The sequence below is a fragment of the Typopeltis vanoorti genome, chromosome 24, assembly GCF_054136105.1.
Source record: "Typopeltis vanoorti isolate ZY-2024b chromosome 24, IOZ_Tvanoo_1.0, whole genome shotgun sequence".
Taxonomy (NCBI): domain Eukaryota; kingdom Metazoa; phylum Arthropoda; class Arachnida; order Uropygi; family Thelyphonidae; genus Typopeltis; species Typopeltis vanoorti.
Window position 1 is genome coordinate 17,923,320 of NC_143572.1, and position 24,281 is coordinate 17,947,600.

The 24,281-nt window shown below is 36.0% G+C and overlaps 1 protein-coding gene across 1 annotated transcript in view; it reads right to left on the minus strand.

Moving 5' to 3' along the window:
* Positions 1 to 24,281, minus strand: part of LOC150092961 (poly(A) RNA polymerase gld-2 homolog A-like) — a 197,358-nt gene that overhangs the window by 156,807 nt on the left and 16,270 nt on the right. Inside the window, exons 2-3 of the mRNA XM_090413719.1 lie at positions 4,157 to 4,283; positions 3,560 to 3,745 (exon numbers count right to left, since the gene is read on the minus strand). Coding sequence (XP_090269845.1) covers positions 3,560 to 3,745; positions 4,157 to 4,283 — 313 coding nt within the window. The remainder of the gene's footprint in view (positions 1 to 3,559; positions 3,746 to 4,156; positions 4,284 to 24,281) is intronic.

A 24,281-nucleotide genomic window follows, 5' to 3' on the forward strand; every position in this document is an offset into this window, starting at 1 on the left:
TAAGCTTAAACTAATTGATGATCAGTGCCACAATGAAAGTTCACCCTTACCCGCTAACGAACTCCACGACCTAATCACATCAACGGTGCATGAGTCGATCGAGACCAAAAACAAAAAAAAAACGCTGTTATTTTGAACTTTCCAATGGAAAATGGTAAATCACTAAAAGATGGAATGAACTTTCCATGCTTTGTAAAAGTGACCTGTGACATGCCAATAATCATACCTAAATTAATAACAGTGATTAACAACAAGTTCAAGGACACTTGCCCCAATTGCGAATATGTGCTGTGCTTGACCAGATCTAACATTTGCCCAGGGAGAACAAAGTCGTCATCTTCGAAAACAGCTAGAAGAAAAATGCCACAATGAAAAAAGCTGGATCATAGACTACAAATAAGCTAAATTAGTGCTAAAATCAAGTGGCACTAGTAGTAACCATCATGGAGACCAGTATGCAGGCACTGTATAGAAAATGTGCAAGACTCTTGTGGTCAAATATATGCCCCACAGAACCTTGCATATCCACTTCACTAATATCCATGGCCTCAACTCCAGCATAAATAGTGTCCACTACCATCTTCAGTCTACCAAATCCCACCAACCCTTTTTAAAAGAAACTCAAATCTCAACTCCCTCCAACACTATTCATCTCAACCTTCCAAAAACTATACACACTTTAACTCCTTTCAACCCAAGGGTGGTGTCTGATGACTGAGGAAGGAGTCTAACGTGTCTGGGCCATGAGGCCAAATAGAGAACACATCATCTACATGCACTTACACTCCTTCCTCAGTCATCTCAATAGCCTACATCCAAGAATCCAGTTTACTATAGAAAAGGAAAAGAACAATTGTTTACCCTCCCTAGACACCTTAGTCACACGCCTGCCTAATGATACACTTGCCTTCACTGTATACAGAAAACCCCCCCACACACACAGGCAGATACATTCACAAACTCTCCCACCACCACCCCTCGCAACAATATGGCATCATTAAAACTCTTACCAAGAGAGCCCACAATCTTTGTTCCAGTGGAACCGCCCTCACTACTGAGCTTAACCACATACACAGAACTTTCCTCTCCAATGGCTACAGTGAACACAGTATCAAAAAAATAATCAATTCCTTCCCCATTCCTCCCTCTCGTCAACAAGATTTTAAAAATGCCATCACCATACCCTACATCCGTGGCACTTTGGAAAAAACAGGCAGATACATTCACAAACTCTCCCACCACCACCCCTCGCAACAATATGGCATCATTAAAACTCTTACCAAGAGAGCCCACAATCTTTGTTCCAGTGGAACCGCCCTCACTACTGAGCTTAACCACATACACAGAACTTTCCTCTCCAATGGCTACAGTGAACACAGTATCAAAAAAATAATCAATTCCTTCCCCATTCCTCCCTCTCGTCAACAAGATTTTAAAAATGCCATCACCATACCCTACATCCGTGGCACTTCGGAAAAAACAGGCAGATACATTCACAAACTCTCCCACCACCACCCCTCGCAACAATATGGCATCATTAAAACTCTTACCAAGAGAGCCCACAATCTTTGTTCCAGTGGAACCGCCCTCACTACTGAGCTTAACCACATACACAGAACTTTCCTCTCCAATGGCTACAGTGAACACAGTATCAAAAAAATAATCAATTCCTTCCCCATTCCTCCCTCTCGTCAACAAGATTTTAAAAATGCCATCACCATACCCTACATCCGTGGCACTTCGGAAAAAACAGGCAGATACATTCACAAACTCTCCCACCACCACCCCTCGCAACAATATGGCATCATTAAAACTCTTACCAAGAGAGCCCACAATCTTTGTTCCAGTGGAACCGCCCTCACTACTGATCTTAACCACATACACAGAACTTTCCTCTCCAATGGCTACAGCGAACACAGTATCAAAAAAATAATCAATTCCTCCCCCATTCCCCGTCCCTCTCGTCAACAAGATTTTAAAAATGCCATCACCATACCCTACATCCGTGGCACTTCGGAAAAAATAGCCAAGATATTAAAAAAGTATAATCTACACACAGCATATAAGCCCTACCGCAAACTTGATACCCTTATCCGGTCTACGAAAGATCAGCTCCCTCCTCTCTCTCTGCCTGGAGTTTACCAAGTACCCTGTTCCTGTAAGCTTGCGTACTTTGGACAGACAGGCAGATCAGCATCCATCTGCCTGGAGGAACACAAGTCGTACATCGTTAAACACAACTATGGCCATTCAGGCTTGGCTGACCATGTGTTGGACACCACCCACAGAGTATCATGGAAGAAAACCACCATGCTCCACCACAGCAAATTCAAGAAAGAGAGACTTTTCTTAGAAGCAGCAGCAGCTCTCAGAAACCAACCAAATCTAAATAAATACGGTTGCATTAAGCTTCCAAAGATTTGGGAAACACTCATCACCAGAGGTCCCACCTTACATTCCAGGCCACCTACGACCGCCCTTAGAGGGCGCTCCACCTAGATAGGACTTTAGTGTCACCCTCATGGTTGGGCTCAGTATTGTAAGTTTTTGTGTGCATGTTACCTTAATTGTTTTTGTAATCCCTGTAGATATCCTAGTGACTAGGACGAAATATAGGAAGTATTAAATTCTATTTTAATTCTTTTTGAGTGTTGTAAAAAATCCATTAAACCTCCAACATAATGTCCTCACAGCACTTAAGCCTCTACACAAGACAGAATCTCTTCTTTATCACATCCAGGAGTCTATCTAGTGCCTTGTTTGTGTGACCGAGCTTACTATAGACAGACAGGAAGAACAGTGGACATCTGTCTCAGTGAACATAATTTTTGGAATCAACCGAAGCCTTGAAACATACTCCAAACATCAACAAGCAGGGCAGTATAAATTTACCAAAAATTTGGGAGACAGTCATCTTAAGACCTAATTAATACCTGCTTTCTCTCTCAGTTTTTTTTAGTTTTTTCTTCTTCCCCAACATAGATGATGCCTAATTAGGACTTTAGTCTTTGTGATCCGTTACAATTGTTTGAACTAGTCCCAATGTTATACCAGATTGTTGTTGTTGTTTCGCGTACTGTGACAAACTGTTTTTGTGCTCTGAAGATGCTGAATATAATACCAGCAAAAAAGTTAATAGATAGTAATTATTTTCTTATCAGTCTGTGTTCTCATCAATACCATTAAAAATAAATTAACACAAATGGGAATAAGTTCCTTATCGTCCATCCATGGTACTAATGTGCTATAAGTTGAACAACCTCTTGTAGGTGGACTCTCCATAAAAAAATAAAAATAAAATAAATAAATAAAACTCAGCATAAATGCTTAATAGTTACATATAATTAAAATCATTAATCCATATGTTTAATCTCTTCAACTAAGGTAAGAAGTGAAACAATTTCATAAGTAAATGAACTGGAAAATATCTGAAGTGGATGGACAGAAATTAACATTACCTAGTTATCAAAGTGCAGGCCAAAGTAAGATGCATGTTTATCTAATGAAAAACTTAATTTTAAAATTATGTTTACAGAGAAAGAAGAAAATAATCACTTACTTTACTCCTCTGTTAGCATCCTTCTTTTCTGGTCTCACAATTGTATTTGTTGTTTCATTTTCTTTGATTCCTGAGCTTTCTTTAACAGAAGATGGACCAGATTCTTCCTGGGGAGAAGAGCAAGCTGGGTGGCTATCTGATAATTTTGGTTCTTTATCTTTTTCTTTCATACTTGACTCTAATAAACTGGTGGATACAGGTGAATGGGACTCATCAGAAACTGTTAATATCAATGGAGATAAATTATGAGAATCAATATCTTTGTTTGCTACGATATTTTTAGTTACTAATGGTTCTTTAGTTGGCACAGAAAAAACAGTTTCTGGAGTTAGAAGTCCATTGCTTAGTAATTTTAACTGATCAAGGGAGTGCAAAGTGTCAACACATCCTGTAAAGAAAACTGGTACATTGTTCCTTTGTATTTCATTAATATTTCTTTCTATCATCCACTGCGGAGTAAATGTAGCAGCCTGATACATGATGGAGACACTGCAGAATGATCATGCAATTCCAGAATGTAAAGTTAAAAAAAAAAAAAAAAAAAAAAAAAAAAAAAAAAAAAAAACCTCTTTACTTTATAAACTTTAAAATTTTTACCTAAAATTAAATGTAATTCCTGAAGAAATAATTTTATTCCTTCTTTTTTTGAAATCAGATCTAATGAAGGAAAACGAACAGCATATATCAGAGGACTTCACATGATTTGTCTGTAAGTAGTGAACACCTGTAATTGCAAAAACAAAACAATTCTGTATTCTCAATTGATAATCAACATAAAAGCAAACCAAACTGCATAAAAATATAAAATTTTGGCAACGAATACATTATCAGACAATGCGATTATTACAATCCATACACAGCACATAAATTGAATTTCCCCATCCCCATGATCAACATGTACTATCTTATCAAAAGTCATGGATGCATCTAAACTAAAACAAATTGTCTTTACCAAGAGAAATTAAAAACATGCTGTCCTGTTATTGGTTGTAATATAATATGCACTGGGAGGCTTTCTACTGATACAGTATAGTGGTATTATTCTTCACTCCATTCAAATAACTCTAAAGTTGCACTAATGAACAGGCTCTCTGAGACATGCCTTAATTCTTCACACGATGTCCTATAAGGTTCAGGTCTGAAGTGATGGCCACTGCAATATTACAATGATAGTCCTTTCAAACCAGGTATTTTTTTTTTTAATGTTACACATGAATTGGTCGAACAACTTATAGTCCATTAGTACCATGTATGGGTAATGGGTTGGGAAAGGAGGTTCGCATTTGATTTCAAATGACTGTATATTGTATTTCTTGGGGAACACAATGAGGGCTAAGACTGTTCCACCATACAGAAGCTGCAGGGATAAAGGAGGAAGAAAAGAAACTTCTTCTATGAGTTTCAAGGTGTAATGTGAATGGATGTTGAGCAGCATGTGCACATGTTCCGACGAGCTTAATACTAAGTAGAGGAATTATTGATGCTATTTCAAATGAATATTTTCCATGGAAATATTTGTAGAATACACATATTGCAGAGACCAAACATTTGTGCGATGTTTTGTCTCTGCAATGCAAAGGGGGAGGAGTGAGCTGGTAAGAGATGGGTCATTAATATAAGATTAACAGCTGTTTGGGGGTGAAGTAACATCTTGAGCAAAAGAGAAATCCTAGTTTTTGGAAGCTGAAAATGCAATGGCTGTGATGTGTTTATGCCAGGAGAGGATTGATGTCAGGGTAATTCCAAGAAGAGAAATTTCAAATTGTCTGGAATTAGGTATTGTCAAAAATAATACTGGGAGAGAATGTTTTTTTTTTTTTTTTTTTTTTTTTTTTTTTTTATGAGAAATAAGACAGAACAGAGCTTTATTAGCATTGAAATTGACGAGGTTATCTGAACCCCATTGGAGGATGGCTTGGAGATCAGAATTGAGGGCAGTGGTGGTTGATGTTCTTAGGTTGAGGAGAGTTGTGTAGAGTAAGGTTTATCAAATGAAAGGAGTGCAATGTGCTGCCATCTGCAAAACTGTGTACTGGGTTGGAGGTCAGCTGAAATAGGTCATTGATATATAGCAGGAAGAGGGTTGGTGAGAGGAAAGAACCTTGTGGAACCTCAGCATTATTTGAATGCTGAGAGGATAAGGAACCATCCACCACCTGTGCGTCCAGACAGAAATCTGGCAATCCAACTACAGAAGTCTTGAGACACACCAAACGATGGCAGCTTGCTTAGTAAGCCCTTGTGCCACACCCAGTCAAATGCCTTGGAATATCAAGTGAGCTACTTGAGATCCCCCAAACTTCTTCATGGCATTTGTCCAGAGATGGGTGACATATATGAGCAGATCTCCTGTTGATTGGCAGTAACAGAATCCATACTGGCGATCATTTATTAGGTGGGTATCTTCAAAGTAGTGCAGGAGTTGGAAATTGATGATTTTTTTCCCATTATTTTAGACAGGACTGAGGTGTGCGAGATAGGGCAGTAGTTGGATAGCAGTGACTTGTTGCCCTTCTTGGGATTGGATTGAATATAGGCCAATTTCCAGGCTATGGGATAGTGGATACCAGTGGAGTAAGACATTATATACAGGCAACATAGGATAGCAGTCAGTTCTGGTGCACAAACTTTCAGGACAATTGGAGGAATGCCATCAGGGCCAGGAGCTTTTTGTGTGTCTAATTTGGACCGTATTTTTCTGATCTCTTTCTGGCAAAAGGATACAATGAACATTGTATGTTGGGAATAGTTAAGCAACATTTACCATTGTCAATTATGCATGCAAATTTCATCATAGCTTGGTACAGGAGCATTACTGAGATGGTATATGTAAAAGTTTGTACCATAAATTGCCATAATGCAGCATCTTTTCTGAACATCAATGCAGGATTTAGAAGTTTCATGCACAGTGACAAGTGAATCTAATTCATACAAAACGATTACATCAGACAGATGTACATGTGACAACTTCTGACTTTACTATCCAAATTACTCTACTTTTTTTTTTCCCTTGTCACAAGAGTAATACTTGTGCTTCATCAGATCTAGCATCTCAGAGAATGACAAACATTGATCTGCTCTTGCTCAAAATTTCCTCATCTCTTTGTGTAGCATTACTTTACTCTCTTAATCACTCTCTATATTCTAATAGCCACCATGATCCTCTCTGATAACCTCTGATTTTCTGCAGATGAAATACCTAAATAATGAGATCATCTTGTTTGAAAATATGTCCACAATTCAAACTAGCATCTCCAATTCCAATGATCAAGCTAGAAGGAATGCCAATGATCAAGCTAGAAGGAATACCTAATGCAGACTGCTTTCATTCATCTAAATGCCTGATAATCCTCACCATCCTCAGAATACTGTTGACCTCTTCTTTACCAGTTCTTCTTCCAAACATACTGTTGATGTTAGCTCTCTTCTTGGTTACTCAGACTATAACCTCCTAAATTTTGATTTCTACAGTACATCCTCCCACCAGCCATTCCCAGTCTCAAGTCCATGTGCACCAAATGGCCATAAACCAGAATACTATCCAAGATGTGGTTCTCCAACATGTGTGCTAATTTCAAAAAACTGGCATTATCACAAGTGCTCAAAACAAAAACACTACAGCTTCCCACATAATAGCTGCAATGGAAAAAAATTAAACAAAATTCAACCTTGAAAGGCCAAGTGCCAAAAATTTGTTTCTTATTCAAATAGCAGTTGAGCTTTTCAGTATCTTCGATATCTACACAAATGACCATGATATACCACCTCTCGCTACAATAAAAACAGAAGAATCATGAATAGTGTAGGTCCCTTCTGGCTCTATTGATAACCTTTTCCCATCCTAAATGTGCTCCAGAATTAACAGCACTTTCATGCTCATCCTAAATCTATCCTAGAGTATGGAAACAAGCCTATATTAGACTCATTAAAAAAAACAACAACTCCACACTATCATCCAAATGTCCTCAATTCAATCCAATAAGAAACAATTGAGAAGATATTCATATAGTCAACTTTTTCACTACTTGAGGCCTACTTTTATGTACAAGTCGTGGAATGGTTTGGAGAAACATGTATGATTATACATTTGATATTTCGAGGACATTTGATCGAGTCTGGTATAGAGGCCTATTTCCAAACTATTCTCTTATACTCTGCTTTCCGCTCATTGCAATCGGTTCACTAGTTTTTCTCTATGGCCATTTTCTACAGGCTATGCAGGATGGTTTCCTCTTTTCAAATTTCTGCACCAATACCAGGGCAGTCTAGGACTTGGCACCTCTACCCATCATCTCATACATATACCGCCCCCTTCTCACTCACTAATCTCAAATCCTATCATAGTTGTGCAAATCAAAGTACACTTCATTCCTTCCTCATTTGACAAACTTCTCTTAGCAGTTCTCACATATTCCAAGTTTAAATCTCCATAACTGGTGCTTTAACAATGAGTGCCTTGCAATTCTCCAGGGTGAGTGAAGAGAAACTTTGTTTATTGATATTTTGATACAACACACACACAAATACAATACAACAGTGAGTGAAACTAAAGTCCTATCTAGGTGGTTTCACTCACTTTAGTTTTACTCACTGTTGTATTGTATTTGTGTATGTTGTTACAAAACGTTTTTTGTAATCCCTGAAGATGTCTCTGTGACTGAGACGAAATATTGGAAGCATTAAAATTAGTTTTAATCCTTTCTCAGTGCTGATAATATTCCATTAAACCTCCAACATGAATTCTTCAAAGCACTTAAGCCTCAACACACGAATTAAGATATACCTCCATATGACCCTTCAGGCATTCTGTAAGTATTTTCATCAGCACTTTGCCAAGATGATTCATTATTGCTAAAGAATAACCAAGACCAATTTTTTCCACTCTTCAGGGCATACCCTGATCTCCATATTTCATTGCATAGCTTATGCATTTCTTATACAACATTGCATAGCTTATGCCTATTATACAACATAATAGGCATCTCGCCTATTATGATGTCATTTCCAGGACTCTTGTTGTTCTTGAGATATTTTATAGCCTTATTCACCTCCTCTTTCAAGATGTAATTTTCAAAGATCTCTGCTGGTGGAGAGATTGCTTTTAGTTCTTTGATTACTTCTGTTGCAGTATTATTTAGTTGATTTTTATATAATTCACTGCAATATCTTGTCCATCAATACTTTATCATCTTCATCTTTGACTGCTACTGATCTTGTTTACCACTTCCTATTGACCTTTCTTATAAGTTTATAGACCTCTCTAGTTTTGTGTTCTCCATAGTACTGTTCAATGTCTTTGCATTGGTCTTCCAGCCATTCGGCTTTATCAGTCTTGCTGCTTTCAGTACTTCATTTCTTTTTGGCGGTATAATTGGTCTGTTGCCTCTGAATTCTCTCTTTTAAGTTTCAGTTCTCTTTTCTCTTGTAGCAATTTTAGAGTTTCCTGAGTTATCCATTTCTCATTGATCTTCTCTTTTTCATGAATTACTTCCTCTACTGTTTTTTTTTTTTAGTACTGTAGTCAGTCATTCTGCTCTTGTGTTTATATTTTGTTTTTCACTTGTGGTCTTAAACTTAGTTTCCAGGATGTTTGATATGCTGTTCTTAACCTGTCTTCATTCAGTCTTAAGATGTCTCTAGCCTTTTGGAACTTTCCTTTGTATATCTGTTTCAGTTTTAGTCTTATATTCGCAATCACTAAACTGTGGTCTGAATCAATATCAGCTCCTTGGAATGATCTGCCACTGTTGAACTGTTGTTCTCCATTTCTGATCTATTAATATCAGGTCGATCATCATATTCCCCTACCTGCCATCGAAGGCATGCCATGTCCTTCTTTATGACAATCTTTTTGTTGGAATTTGGTATTGCAAATCATCAAGTTGTTATCGGTGGCAAATTCCAGAAGCATCTCTCCACGTTCATTTCTTTTTTCCATAACCTTTTCCCATTCTGTATTATTTCTGTCAATCTTTGCATTTCAGTCTCCAATGATGAGTATATCCTGCTTCGGTATCTCATCAATTTCTAGTTATAGATCTCGGTAAAATCTTTCAATGTCTTCATCTGCACTCTCCGCAGTGGGTGCATATACTTGAATGGTTGTGATATTAAATGGTTGGGCACTGAATCTTGCAACTATTATCCTTTCACTAACTGGTTTGCATCCAGTTAGTGAAAAAGCATTGCCTGACAGGCCTTGTTACTTAGCAGGAAACCTACGCCTGCATCATGCTTACTTTAATTTCCTGACCAGAGAACTCTTCCACCAATTGATTCTCCCGACAGTGTCTATCTCATTTCTGAAATACCCAAGATGTCGCATCTGTATTTCTTAATTTCTTCTTGAAGTAACTACAATTTTCCAGTTGCTCATAGTGTATGGACATCATGTACCTATTGATATGCCATCCTTTAGCGGCTTGAGTTTTATTTTTTTGTCTTTATTTTCAGTAGCTGATTTTTCGATCCAACCCTGATTGCTCGATCGGGGACGCGGACCTTGTTTGACCGGGTGACGTCAGAGCCGGCATGACTCTTTTCTCTTATTCTTTGGCATCAGATTTCAATCGTATTTTCTTTTTACTGTCAGCACATTGAAACTTATCTGAAAAACCTTCAGTCTTCCTTGAAGAGCTCGGGAGAGATGTAAGAAGGAGCACATAGGTTACTATCCCTCACAGAAGACTGGAATTATCAAAACTTTAGGATGATGTGCTCACACTATATAAGTTCTATGCCTCAACAATTACAGCAAGAACTCTTCCTCCTCAAATGAATATATATGAAAACCTAATGGCTTCTTAGAAAGGACCACACAATATTGTTTTAATACCTATAATCCTAATTGAAATAACAAGGAAACAGCACATCAAGTCCCAATCTCAGAATCAATTTCCAGAATTCTTAACAAATACAATTTAGTGGCTACTTTATCATCATCATGGTTTCCATCTTCCAAAGATAAACTCTCTCTCCTATTGCTCTTCGTGCTGTTTATTTACCAAGTTTCTTGTGACTGTCTTTGTTCTTACTATGGACAAACTGTACACTCAGTGGAAAAGAGAATACAAGAACACCAATCATACATTAGCAAAGGAAAGCTGAGAAATCTGGCTTGGCACAACAAGGAATAGATACTGACTACAACATCCTATGATTTGAAATATGTTTACTTCATCTGTGTTGCTATAAAATTTAAAAGTTTGTTTTAAGTGCTAAGGCTTTACTTCACCATCTGAACTTAAATCAGAATGACTGCCTTTCAATATCTAAGCCAGGGCTGTCCAACCTTTGGTAATCCGAGAGCTGCATCATGATGCATATCTAGTAATTTGGTGAGCAGCAGTGACACAAACTAGATAGCTGAACAAACGAACAACACTAATAATGCTCTCACGTTCCCTGTGAGCGGCCAGAGCATGCATGTTTGAACAAAACAGTATAAGAATGCTTTGGCACATCTAATATTTGAAAAACACTTGGGTATACAGTGGTATAAACACACCATATAAAATTAACATCATGTAAAATTTTAATTCTATCACTATCGATTAGTGATAGAATTAAAATATAAGAAAAGATAAATGAACAGTTGACTGTAATCTAAGATAATTTTTGTATTGGATTTTATATACAAAAATTATCTTAGATTGTAGTAAACTGTACACAATTTTTTAAAAATGTATAACAGACTGACCATATGTTGGATGATATGGCTCTGTACTCTTGCTCCAGTTTTTCTCTTAGAAATTAATGCTAACTAACCTTAAATCATATCCATACATGTTGATGGCACAACACACCTCTTTTCCTTTGACAAGCCTTGCAGTACTCAAATCCTGAAGCTAGTAGATCCTCCATAACCAGTTAAATACTAGCCCCCCCCCCCCATATTCTTTGAGGTAAGGACAACCTTCTCAACTTCAACACTACCAAAACTCAGTCCTGTTTTATTTTGCACAACACATTTCATGCTACACTTCTGCTAATGCACAGATCCCATCCTCTTCTTGGACTTATGCCTGAAAGGGCCAGACATAAGCAAATTACATCCATAGCTACTGTATAAAACCAACATTCATCCTACAACTGTTCTCATTTGACGGGGTGAACAAAAAACCATGCTTAAAAATGGTTGCTTCTAATCAGAAAAGGACTTCAGCAAATTTAAGGAAATAAAAAAATATATCGACAGGCTCCTCCATTCTTCATAACCTGGTGGTAAGGATTACATTTTAACATATCTAAACAATCAATATCACAGGATCCAGTTTCACATTAGAAAAAGAAAATAACAACAGTTACCTCTTCTTAGACACTTTAATTACACACCCAACAGTATTGGGATTATTAAAACTTTATATAACAAGGCTAAATTAATTAGTCCAGATAACAGTGTCCTGCCTATGGAACTTGATCACCTTCTTAGCCAATGGCTACAATTCCTACCATATCCAATAAAAATTAAAATCCAAAACCCACACATCCTTCCCCCTCTCCAGAACAGAGACTACATCAAAGCTATCACTATTCCATATATCCAAGGCACATCAGAAAATCTAACAAAAATCTTCAAAAAAATACTACCTTTCAACCACTTAGAGACCATATAAAAAATTAGCATCTTACCGTTATACCAAAGACCAGCCACGGTCGCTAGAACTGATATGTGTTCTGCTATGGCCAAACAGGCAGGACAGCCAATACCAGAATTTCTGAACATAAGAACTATATCTATTTCCACCGCTACAGACATTTGTATTTGACATCATTTGTATTCACTTGCTCTACCCAACTTTGCATCATCAGCAAATAACTGAACAGTTCCTCTCAGATCCTTTCCTATATCATTAATGAACAAATTAAATAGTGGTCCAAGAACAGAACTCTGTGGCACACCACTAATCACAGGCCTTCTTTTGGCCTCTATTCCCGAATAAACTACTCCCTGATATCTCTCCATCAACCACCCTCCTATCCATCTCACCAACCCTATATCCATCCCCATGTGCTGAAGTTTACTGATTAGAATTCCATGTAGTATCCTGTCAAAGGCCTTAGCAAAGTCCTGCAGTATCACTGTAAACCCATTACCCTTATTCACAGCCGTCATTGTATTATAAAACGTAAGTTACTGAGGCATGATCTACCTTTCACAAAACCATGCTGCTCCCCAAACAGTATCCCCTTCCCATCTATCCATTCCTGTATTTTGCTCATGACCAATTTCTCCATACCTTGACAACAACTCCTGATATGCTGATCGGTCATAATTTGCAACTCCAGTCTTGGAGCTCTTCCATTATGCAATGGAACTGTTTTCTCCTCTTTCCATCCCCCTCATATCCTCATAACCACTTGTCTTCATACATAAACGATGTGCTATAAGTTTTGCAACTTCAACAAAATCAGGAAACTTCAATTAATTGAAGAGTTCTTTGCTTCTTTGATGACTTTTCAATTCTTCAAATCACACAGTTGCTAACTAAAACTACACTATTTCCATCAACCACTATTCATCTCACTTTTTAATTTCTAATTACTCAAAGTAAGTAAAGTTTAAAGAAATCTGCATATACTCCTGATAACTAATGTGTGAGAATACCAAACTAAAAATTTATTTTCATTGATATATATATATATATATTTTTTTTTTACATTATCAAAATCACTTTTATTTCTCTCTTTATATATACATACTGATGCAGGTGTTAGAGATGAAAAAGCATATTCATTACAACGATTATCATATCATTAATTTCCTGGTATGCACAGGATAACACAAGAGTCCAAATGAATCCAGATTTTATTATTACTAGCTTCCAGATGTCATCATCAAATTCCTGATATGTACCCTCAAAGGGTGTACAGGATAATTATGATAATACTACATGAAAAAGTTACACCATTCCTAACTTATGATCAATAATTTTCCTCCAAATTAATCTGTTATCTGTCAAGACTTCAATAGTATTGGAATCATAATCTCCCCTCTTTCTCCTGTTTGATAGTGTCTGCAGTCGACAAATCTCAATCTCTCTTCATAATCAATATTCCACAAGAGAGAACACTTGTTTTGGCAATCTTTCCTCGCCCACTCTGCTAACACATTCCTGCATGCTAACAATTTCAAGTTCTTTCCTAATATCCTTGGTTTTTAATATGATACTGCCATTGATGCCATCTGTTCATGCCCCTAATCTTTCTCAGGTCTCTCATATCTGTGGTCTCTAGTCTTTGGTCAAGTATTATTTCTAGCCCAGTTCTCAGATCCATAAGTTAAAATCCATAAGTTAGAAACACTGTCATCTATATAGCAAATTTAGTGTTTTGACTAATTTTTTTTTATTCCATATATCTCTTTCAGCTGACTTCCTACCATACCAGCTTTACTAATTCTGTTGTCTATTTCTATATTTAATTTATTATCTTCAATAAATATTGTGTCTAAATAACCACTTACTACCCATACCAGCTGTCATACCTATTCTTGAATTCATTCACATTACTTGTGTGCGCGCGTGCACACACACATCCAATGGCAATCCATTCCAATCACACACTACTCTATGAGAGAAAAATCTAACTTCACCCCATTCTTCACAGCATTCTCAACTTCCAAGGATGCCCTCTTGTTCTTTCTCCACCCTCCAGAAAATGAAAAATGCCATCTACTGAAATTCTGTATGACCCTTTCTGAAACTTGTAAGTCTCAATCATATCACCCCTCTTTCTCCTGTTTGATAGTGTCTGCAGTTGACAAATTCTCAATGTCTTGATAATCAATATTCCACAATCCTGATATCGTTTTTCATCTCTCTCTCTCTCTCTCTCTCTCCACTGTATCAGAATTTTACAGCGATGTTATAGAAGACTTACAGGTCATATAGAAAATAACCTTGCTATCATTATCAAATACAAATGTCAAATGTACCTGGAGAGAATGTAAATAGTAATATACTGGGAAGGCTGATACCTAGATTTCAGTGGTGTTTGGCCAAATAGCTTAGCAAAGCATCCATTGCTATATATTCCATGTTGTCCTTTGTGGGGGAAAAAAAAAAAAAAAAAAAATCAGCATACATTATATTTCTGTAACACACAAACCTTTCAAAATATCCCCATTAAACATATATTCTGCATTCCATCTTTTCTTTCCAAATTTTAAAATTTTATGCAGAAGAGGCAACTCACTGATCCCCTCCTCCTCAAATGGTCAATTCAAATTCTCCTGTACAGTCGTATTATTTGTTCTACTTCTTATATCCTAACTTTGCATCATCTACAAGCAACTGTATATTTCTATTAACCTTCTCCCAGTATCATTGTCATACAAATTAAGAAGCAACAGGCCAAAAACAGATCACTGAGGTAGACCATTACTATGTTTTCTTCTGAGAGAATGCTTAACGTATCCTGCATGACTTGCTGATAAGTGTAAGTAATCTACTATTCAACTAACTAATCTATTATCAATTCCTACCCATTTCAATTTAATTACCAATTTGTTGTGTAATAATTATTATTATTATTTAGTGACACCTCCAAGGAGTCCAAAGACTCTTAGATGGAGGGCTCCTACTCTACAACTCTCCATCTCCACCACTCAATCCACCAACTACAGCGAACCACAACTACACCAATGCCATCTACTGCCCACCACTAGTATTTTCACAGCCTTTTGGATGGAAAGCAGATATGCTAACCACTTGGCCGACAATGATAAAACAATAATGATAAAAATCCTTTCTGATGGATTTCTACATCTAATATAATCACACAACCTCTCACTCCCTCTCGTTTTATGCATTTGTCACTTTAGCTGAAATGCATCTAACAAACCCATGCTGACTGCCACACAAAAATGCAAATGTTGCTGACCCTCTACCTGCTCACTCACTCACACACACACACACACACACACACACACACACACACACACACACACACACACACACACACACACACACACACAACTGATCTTTAAATTGATCATCTATAAGCCTCACTCTTTTGACCTTCTTCATGATGTGAAATGATTGTTTCCTCTTTCCACTCCTCTGGGACTAATCCCATTAGAAGATTCCTGTTGAACAAGTATGCCAAGGTTGTAATTAAGTAACCAGCACATTCCTTTAACACACATCGTGATATGTTATCAAGTCTTCTGCCATAATAATATTAAATTAATTCCATCTATACCTTTTGATTATTCATAACAGTCCCTACTCTTTCTTCTTTTAGGCATTCATGCACTGCATGATTTTGCCCTTACAAGGAACAAATAACTTGATGAATTGTTCATCAATTAATTCAACTATATCTGCTTCCATAGTTATTACCATTCTACTGTTTTGAACCAACTAATATCTTCCTATAATCATTCTTTCTTCCACTGGTCACATACAAGAAGAATCCCATAGAATTCTTTTGAAGAATTCTCTGGGATTTTTCTTGACCTTATTGGTTAATTTATGCTCATACTGCACTTCTGCATCTTTACCAACTGAGTCACCTTCCTGGATTGCCCTTTATACTCCTTATGATTGATTATTACCACTCATATTATGCTATCATAATACCTTCTTGCAGACTGCAAGCTTTGTTTTCTTTCTTTCTTTTTTTTTTTCATGCCATATTACCATAATTAAAATCACTGCTTTCTTAATTGCTATGCCTTATCACCATCCTCCACATTTCAAGCCTATAAGCAATATCCATCTAAATATTTCATCCTTTCCATCTCACACCATTTGCCTCAAATAACTTCTGCTTGTATCTCCATATTTTTAGGACATAACTTCTCTGCTATGATCAACAGTATCCCACAAACTTTTTTTAGACCTTTTTATTCTCATGAAAAACATCATACCATTCATTTCTATTCACATCAGGGATATCATCTTCATCCAACCACATTTTACTTATTCCAACAATTTTCAGATTGAACATAATCAATGCAGCAGTTTCCTTCTCCTTATTTTTGATACTTCTGACATTTATAAATAAACAAAAATTTATTTCTGTATGTACAAATAGTTTTTCTTCCCGTACCACCTCTTAGCTATGAACTTTATCACTGCCCTTAGCCACCAACCATCTATCCCACAATTTTCCAGGTTTAAATATTCCTATTGCCTGCAAAGAGTTTGAATATGTTCAAGGCACGCTATGATGAGCTGTGTGTGTGATAAAAGGACCTCCCAGATGAGTCTTTGACTCCATGAGGTCTTGGGGTAATAATAATCATAATAACAATATTGCATCCAAGTCCAACCTATTCCTTTGTTAATTATTCTCATACACATTCACTACAGTTTGTATAATAAAAAAATGTATTCACCTCCTGCATTACCTAGTAACCAACCTAACTTCTGTGTTTCCCTGTCCATCTTGCATTTTTCTCATTCACATCTCTCAATTTGCAAGTGCAAGCACCTCTTACAGTCACTCTTAATCCACTCTCTTATGTTACTTCTTACTTCCCATTTATATCTTGCATTTCTTCTCATATTTCAGACTAATGCCCTCTCAATTTGCAAACACCCCTTCAGTTGCCCATAATTCACTTTCACGCTTTTCCGCATTACCTCTTACTTCCTTAGATTTCCTGTTCACTTCTGCCATTACTTCCGACCCCCCACCCCATCCTCCAGCAACAGCCTGCTCCTCTGGTCCTGCATATGTTGTACCCCCCCCCCCCCAAAATTCCACTAGTAACTATCATGCAGATTGAAAATTATCCCATATTCAAACCATTCCTAAAAAGGAAGACAAATTTTTACCATAAAATTACCATTCAATTTCTCTTACTTCAGTTCTCTCTAAATTAATGGAGAAACAAAATGCATAACTCACTTATTTATACTGTAGAGCAGTGCTTCCCAAACTTCTGGATGTCAGGGCCCCCTTTGCAAAAAGTTAAATATTTCACGGCCCCCCCTCGGAAAAAATCGTAATAGAGAGATATATTATTATAATATTTATTGTATTTATATTCAATACAAAACATACACTTGTTAAAATAAAATTAAGATTACCACTTAAATGGCTACAAGTAACAAGAACAGAAAGAAAAATTGAAACATTTGTTTATAAAACTAGATAACTGAATGTCACAAATGTACAATGGCTATATGAACAAAGAATTAACCAGTATCTAGATAAAATAAAACAAAATGAAGAAATAGAAATAGAATGGCTTAATATAAACACGATACTAAATGCAGCAGCAAATGAAAGCTTAGGAAAGACCAAAAAATTCAATAAAAGAAAAAAACTGAAGATCTGGGATGATACAATCAAAGAAATAATCAAAAAGAAAAAAGAAGCCTATCGCAAATGGTTAAGCAGTAAAAGATTAGAAGATGAAATAGAATATAAAAGAATAAGAGCCATAGCTAAAAGAGAAGTCAGAAAAAGACAGAGAGAATCATGGAATAAATTTGTTTCTAATTTAGAACATGATTTATATAAAATAAGACCCAATGTATATAAGATTTTGAAACACCTAAATGCAGATACCAAAGAAAACATAAAATTAAACACTGAATTGAAATTAGAAGTATTTCTAAATTACTACACAGAACTGTGGACAGACAATTATTTTAAAAAAGACAACTGGCAAACAATTAATGAAAATGAAAAGGAAATAACTGAAGAAGAATTAGAAATCAGCCTGAAAGAAACAAGAAATGGAAAATCACCTGGAGAAGATAAGCTAGGTTCAGAACTATATAAATACGCAGGAACAAGATTCAAAGGAAGACTCTTATTATTTTTAAATAAAATTTACTCAACTGGTATCCCCCCAATAGAATGGAAAAAAGCAATTGTGATTCCTATCTTTAAGAAAGGTAATAGAGATGACCCTATAAACTATAGAGGTATCAGTATACTAAATTCATGTTACAAAATATACAGCAGAATATTAAATAACAAACTAATGAAATATTCCGAAAACTTTATTCGAGGTACAAAATGGATTTAGAAAAGGACGATCATATATAGATCCAGCCTTCTGCCTAAAATTAATAATAGAGAAAAGAAGAGAATATAATTTAGAAACACATATTGCATTTATTGACTTTGAAAAAGCATTCGACAAAGTTAAAAGAAACATATTATTTAACATATTAAAAGAAAGACAAATACCAAATAATATCCTAAAAGCTGTCACAAGTATATATGAAAATAATCAAATACAAATAAGATTAAATCATGAGCTATCATATACAAGAGAGATAAACCAAGGGGTCCGACAGGGATGTCCCCTCTCAGCAACTCTTTTTAATATCTACTTAAATGAAATAATAATAAAATGGAGTAAAAATTTACATCAAGGAATTAAACTTTCACCTACAGTTAACTTAAACACTCTCCTCTTTGCAGACGACCAAATAATAATTACAAATTCTGAAGATAACTTACAGAAAGCTATTTTAAATCTAAATGAGATATCCAAAGATTATGGTATGATAATATCAACGGAAAAATCAAAAACTATGGCCTTTAAAGGACAAGATCCAGCAAGAACTAAAATAGTATTAGATAACAAGATCTTAGAACAGGTGAATTCATTTAACTACCTAGGATGTATGATCACTTATGAAAATGAAAAAGATATAAACATAAAAATTGCAAAATATTTAAAAATAACAGGAGTAATCAACTCTATATTTAAACCAAACCTAGTTCAAAAACAAAACAAACTAGGTATACCCTATTTGATCACAAAAGAAACGAAGATATTATGAAAGAATTAAACCAAGAACCAGTAATTGAAAAAAATTAAAAAATATTTTATATTTTTTAATTTTTTTCAATTATTCCATAGATGGATGGAACACGTTCAAAGAATGAAAACATAAAGATTACCAAAACAAGCCTTAAAGTACAAGCCATTAGGAAAAAGAAAACCAGGACGTCCTCTTAAACGATTCAACGATGACTTCTAAGGCCGGAACAGGCCATACTAGGCCTAAATCCTTGATACGTATGATGATGATGATGATGATGATGACAAAACATACACAGCGAATATTGCAAAAATCAAATGCACATATTACATTTTTTACCTCTTACCGTTTGGTTCTGAAAACGATGCGAGCTGTTCTGGAAAATATGAAATACTGTCTTTTTTTTTATTTTTTACCAGCCACTTATCCATCTCAGGGTTAAACTTTTTACGTAGAATAGATCAAATAATATCACCACTTACCGATAGTGGCACACCACAGACTGAACATGAAATTAGTGAATATTACCTGAATAAGGGAATCCCGGGACCAGGAACATTTTTCTGTTTTGTGACTTTTCTCCCTTTACGGTAATTAAGCATAACACAAAACAGACAGCAAAGGCAGGTTATTAAAACGTGCATATGATTGGTGGAGTATTAACAAAAGATGGCGCAACCGAAAGATAAAAGTATAGCTGACAATTGAGTTGAAATGCTAACTCTCTTCAAGCGAATTCCATATGCGAAACTGCCATAACATTCATTATATATATATATATATATATTACTTAGTTTTAACACTTTGACGAATTTTAACACGTTCGGTTGAATTTTATTGCTGCCTTGGGAAATTGAACTCACACACAACTAATTAATAACAATAGTTTTTAGTTAGATACCGTGTTTGCCCATGCAACATATGGTTTTGTTTCAGTCTATACAGCATAGTTTCTGTATGAGGGGACATGTGATTCATTAATTAGTGTGTTTTTATCCCAGTTGTCTCTAATTGCACTATTTGTTGAGAAATATATTACCCAGACTCCTCATACCTTATTCACTGGCATAATAAAAGTACTTGTTTTTATTGCCTCTGCAGTATAGTGGCTATTAGGGAGGGGTGTTGTTTACCAATGCAAGCGAGTTACTATCTCTCCACATGAACTTGCTTAAGCTTTTTTTCATGTGTGAAGTATATGCGAAACTTTTATTGGTAACAGAAAACTATCTCGGATGACAGTGATAATACAAAACGTGTTTTGATATGTATATAAAGTCAATATCAACAGTCCCTGATTACGAACACGTGATGAAAGGGACAGGAAGATTTGGAGCTTCCCTGGAGAGCATTCGAAGTAAATACAATTAACCACTGCTTTGAAATGAAACATATGAATAAGCAATATTTACTAATATTCATTAAGCGCCGAAATATGCAGGAAGCAAAGTTTGTGAACCAACACCAATGTGTGAATTTTTCCATTAAAATATAAAAAATAACAAAAAAGAAATAATAAATAATAAAAGTTGAATACATTTCTTTTAAAATTAAAAAAAAATCTACTTAGTCTTAAAACATTTTAAATTTGTTTTCATTATATCACGGCACCCAAGGGGGCCACGGCCCACAGTTTGGGAAGCGCTGCTGTAGAGCACTATTATTAATAAACCCCAACACTTATCAATTACATTTAATGGAGAGACCATTAACGCTCAACTTCGAGGTTACCTGGAAATTTCTTAACTAATAAATGTCTATAAGCAGTGTTCCTTTAAGGCTTCAATACCTGTATCAATATAACAAAAGATCTTCTTTATGTTATCCACCTTTTGGAGAGATACCATAAAAAAAAAAGGTAATCTCAGGTGATTGTCTTGATAGCTCTAAGGTAGTGTTTCTCAAACTTCAGATATCCACGTACCCCTTCTTAAATTTTCATTATTACAAGTATCCCTAATTAATTAATTAAAATTAATAAATTCATTTAAAATATTAATTAAAATTAAATATCTATTTTATTTAAATTTATATGCTCATGAAAACAAAAAATATGATTGATTTTTAAATTCTTGTTCTCTAGAGATGTCAGATGACACACTTATCAATTTCATTTGATCCAGATGCAATATGAACGTTTTCTTGTTGCTTACAGCTACTTGTATTTGCTATATTGCTCTCTTTTGGGGGTTTTATAAACCCAATCTTTAACCAATGATCCATATGTAAGAATTTGAAAGCTAAAAAAAAATACTGTATTTACTCGAATATAACTCTAACTTTTTTCCCAAAATTAAAGCAACAAAAATCGTGTTGCGAGATACGTGCGGGAATTTTCGGAAACTAAAGTTTTCAGAAAAAAACTGAAAATAGTAGAAATTGTGCGACTTACCATGAAGCTCCTACTCGCTATCACTACTTTTGGCATCGAGAAAAGTTTCTTTGTGCATCGTCAAAGTCATCTACCCAAATAGCGTCATCTTCTTTCCCATTATTTCAAGCAAAAATTACCAGTAATTTACAAGACTTGAGATATATAGAGCAGCAAAGAACTGCATATGATTGGTGCAGTACAAAAGATTGCGCAAACCAAAGACAAATTAGCATTTCAACAGTTGAGTTGAAATGCTAATTCCCTTCAATCGAATTTCATAACATCTGAAACACATTCACTATATATTTTTTAGTTTTAACACGTTAACGATGGGGTGGTGTCAAGCAAAACCATATGTTCCACCGGCAACATATCGTTTTGCTTGGTCTATACAGCTGTTTCTGTTGGAGAGGGGATGTGAATCATTAGTTAGTGCCGTTTTATCCTGGTTGTCTCTAATTGCACTGTTTGTTGAAAAATATAACTCCTTTAATTATGCATAGCCAAAAATTGCCACGTACCCCCTAACGACTTTTCGCGTACCCAGGGGTACACGTACCACACTTTGAGAAACACTGCTCTAAGGGATTTGATTGTGTCTGGTACAAAAGCCTCTAAGGTGCACTGCTTTTAGACAATTAATACAATAGATAGCAAATTTGCTTATATTCTTAAGGGGAACCTCTGGTTTACAAACACTGGTTATTCCTGTGTGATTAATATTCAGAAATCAAAAATCTTCAGAAAGATAGCATCTCCTTATAGGCTTTTGAAAACTCTTTCTCATATGACAAACCTTGGTGCACACAAAACTTCCAGAATATCAACCAACTGCTATCCTGAACTCTAATTTCCAAACCACTCTTTACTGGGGTTCAGACAACAACCAACTCACTAAAAAGATAAGGATTTTCTTCCTGGGAAAATTCTAAATCTGGATTGTGCATATTACAAATACTGCCCTTTCAGCACTTAAGAAATTGGATTTACTCTTTCACTGAAGGTATTATTTACTTCTAAATAACTATTAATTCTATATAACTCATAGGCACATTACATTGTCTACAAGACAAGTTATTTATCTTCTTTGTGATGCATGTCCTCAAGAGATCTCACTTTAGTGAGTACGGCATGGCAAACTTGAGGTACCAGATGTTGGACCATGTCTTACTTCATGTAATATACACTTGTTATATTATCTGTAGACTGGTTCCTCTCTTTCTTTCTTTTTTTTCTTGCTCCACCCCCAATGCAATATTATTCAAGGGCTAGGGGTGAATCTTTCTATTTTCCTATTTCATTTTGTCTTATGCAGTGGGAGTCTGCCTCACCTAGCAGGCAGAAGTCCCAACCTGTCTAATTGGGGAAAAACTTCCCAGACATGTGGAAAGGGCCTCTGCAGCCCTACCACTTTTTTCTTGAAGTGACTTCACTTCAAATTGCTAATATGGTTGTGCCTTATAATACATCTCATGCTGCATCTGTTGCCACACAAAATAATCAGAGCTACGCTCAGGACTTAGGCAGAGGGTCCTGTTCAAGAAGTATATTACTGTCTCCAACAAAAGTCAGTGATATTATGGATGAGGAATACAGAAAGTATAAGATTAATCTTAGAGGGGAATTTTACATAGGCACATGGAATGTTTGGGGTCTACAGATGAGTACTCTTGAGATCGTCTTAAAGAGATGGAGAGGGATAAAATTGACATCCTGGGAATTACAGAGACCAGATGGAATGGAGGTCACTTCAAAAGACAGGATGGTAAGCTAGTTGTTTACTCAGGAGGTGACTCAAAGCATCATGGGATAGCTGTGATACTGAAGAAAAGCAAGAACCTTTCTTGGTTATAACCCCATTAATGGCAGGATACTTTGTATTAGACTTGAAACCCATCCTACCAATGTATCCATTATAATAGTTTATGCACTCCCACCCCCCACACGAATAGGCCTGATGAAGAGAGAGAGGAATTCTATGAAAACTTATGGACTGTTTTGGACTGCCTACAAAGGAGAGATGTACTTGACATCTTAGGGGACTTTAAGGCAAAAGTAGGAAAGAGTATAAGAGTTAGGTCGCAGTGTAGCATGTTTGATTTGGGTGAATTCAACAGTCTTTCACTCATGGTGAAAGACTGTTGGAATTTGCCCATACTAATAGATTAGTTATTACCAATACCTGCTTCCAGAAACACCCACAAGAGACCTATACTTGGACATCTAACAGTGATGGGTCAAGGTGTCAGATTGATTACATCCTGGCTCTTCAGCGGTGGACAACAAGCATCTCTGATGTGCATACTTGTCCTGGAGCAGACTGTGGCACAGACCATCAGCTTTTGAGAGTCAAAGTAAGACTAAGACTTCGAAAACTTCCAAGTCAAGCACATCCCACTAGACTAGATGTTAGAGTGATTCCTAGTGAGTTCAAGGAAGAAACATTAACTTAGTTGGGTGATTTTTTGGATACCAGTCAGGAGAACTCTCCAGGAATGCTTCGGGAAGGAGTCAAGGTGATAATACAGAATATAGCCAAATAGTATCTCAGACCAATAAGAAGACCAAGAGATCCATGGATATCAGATTCAACATGCGAACTAATTGA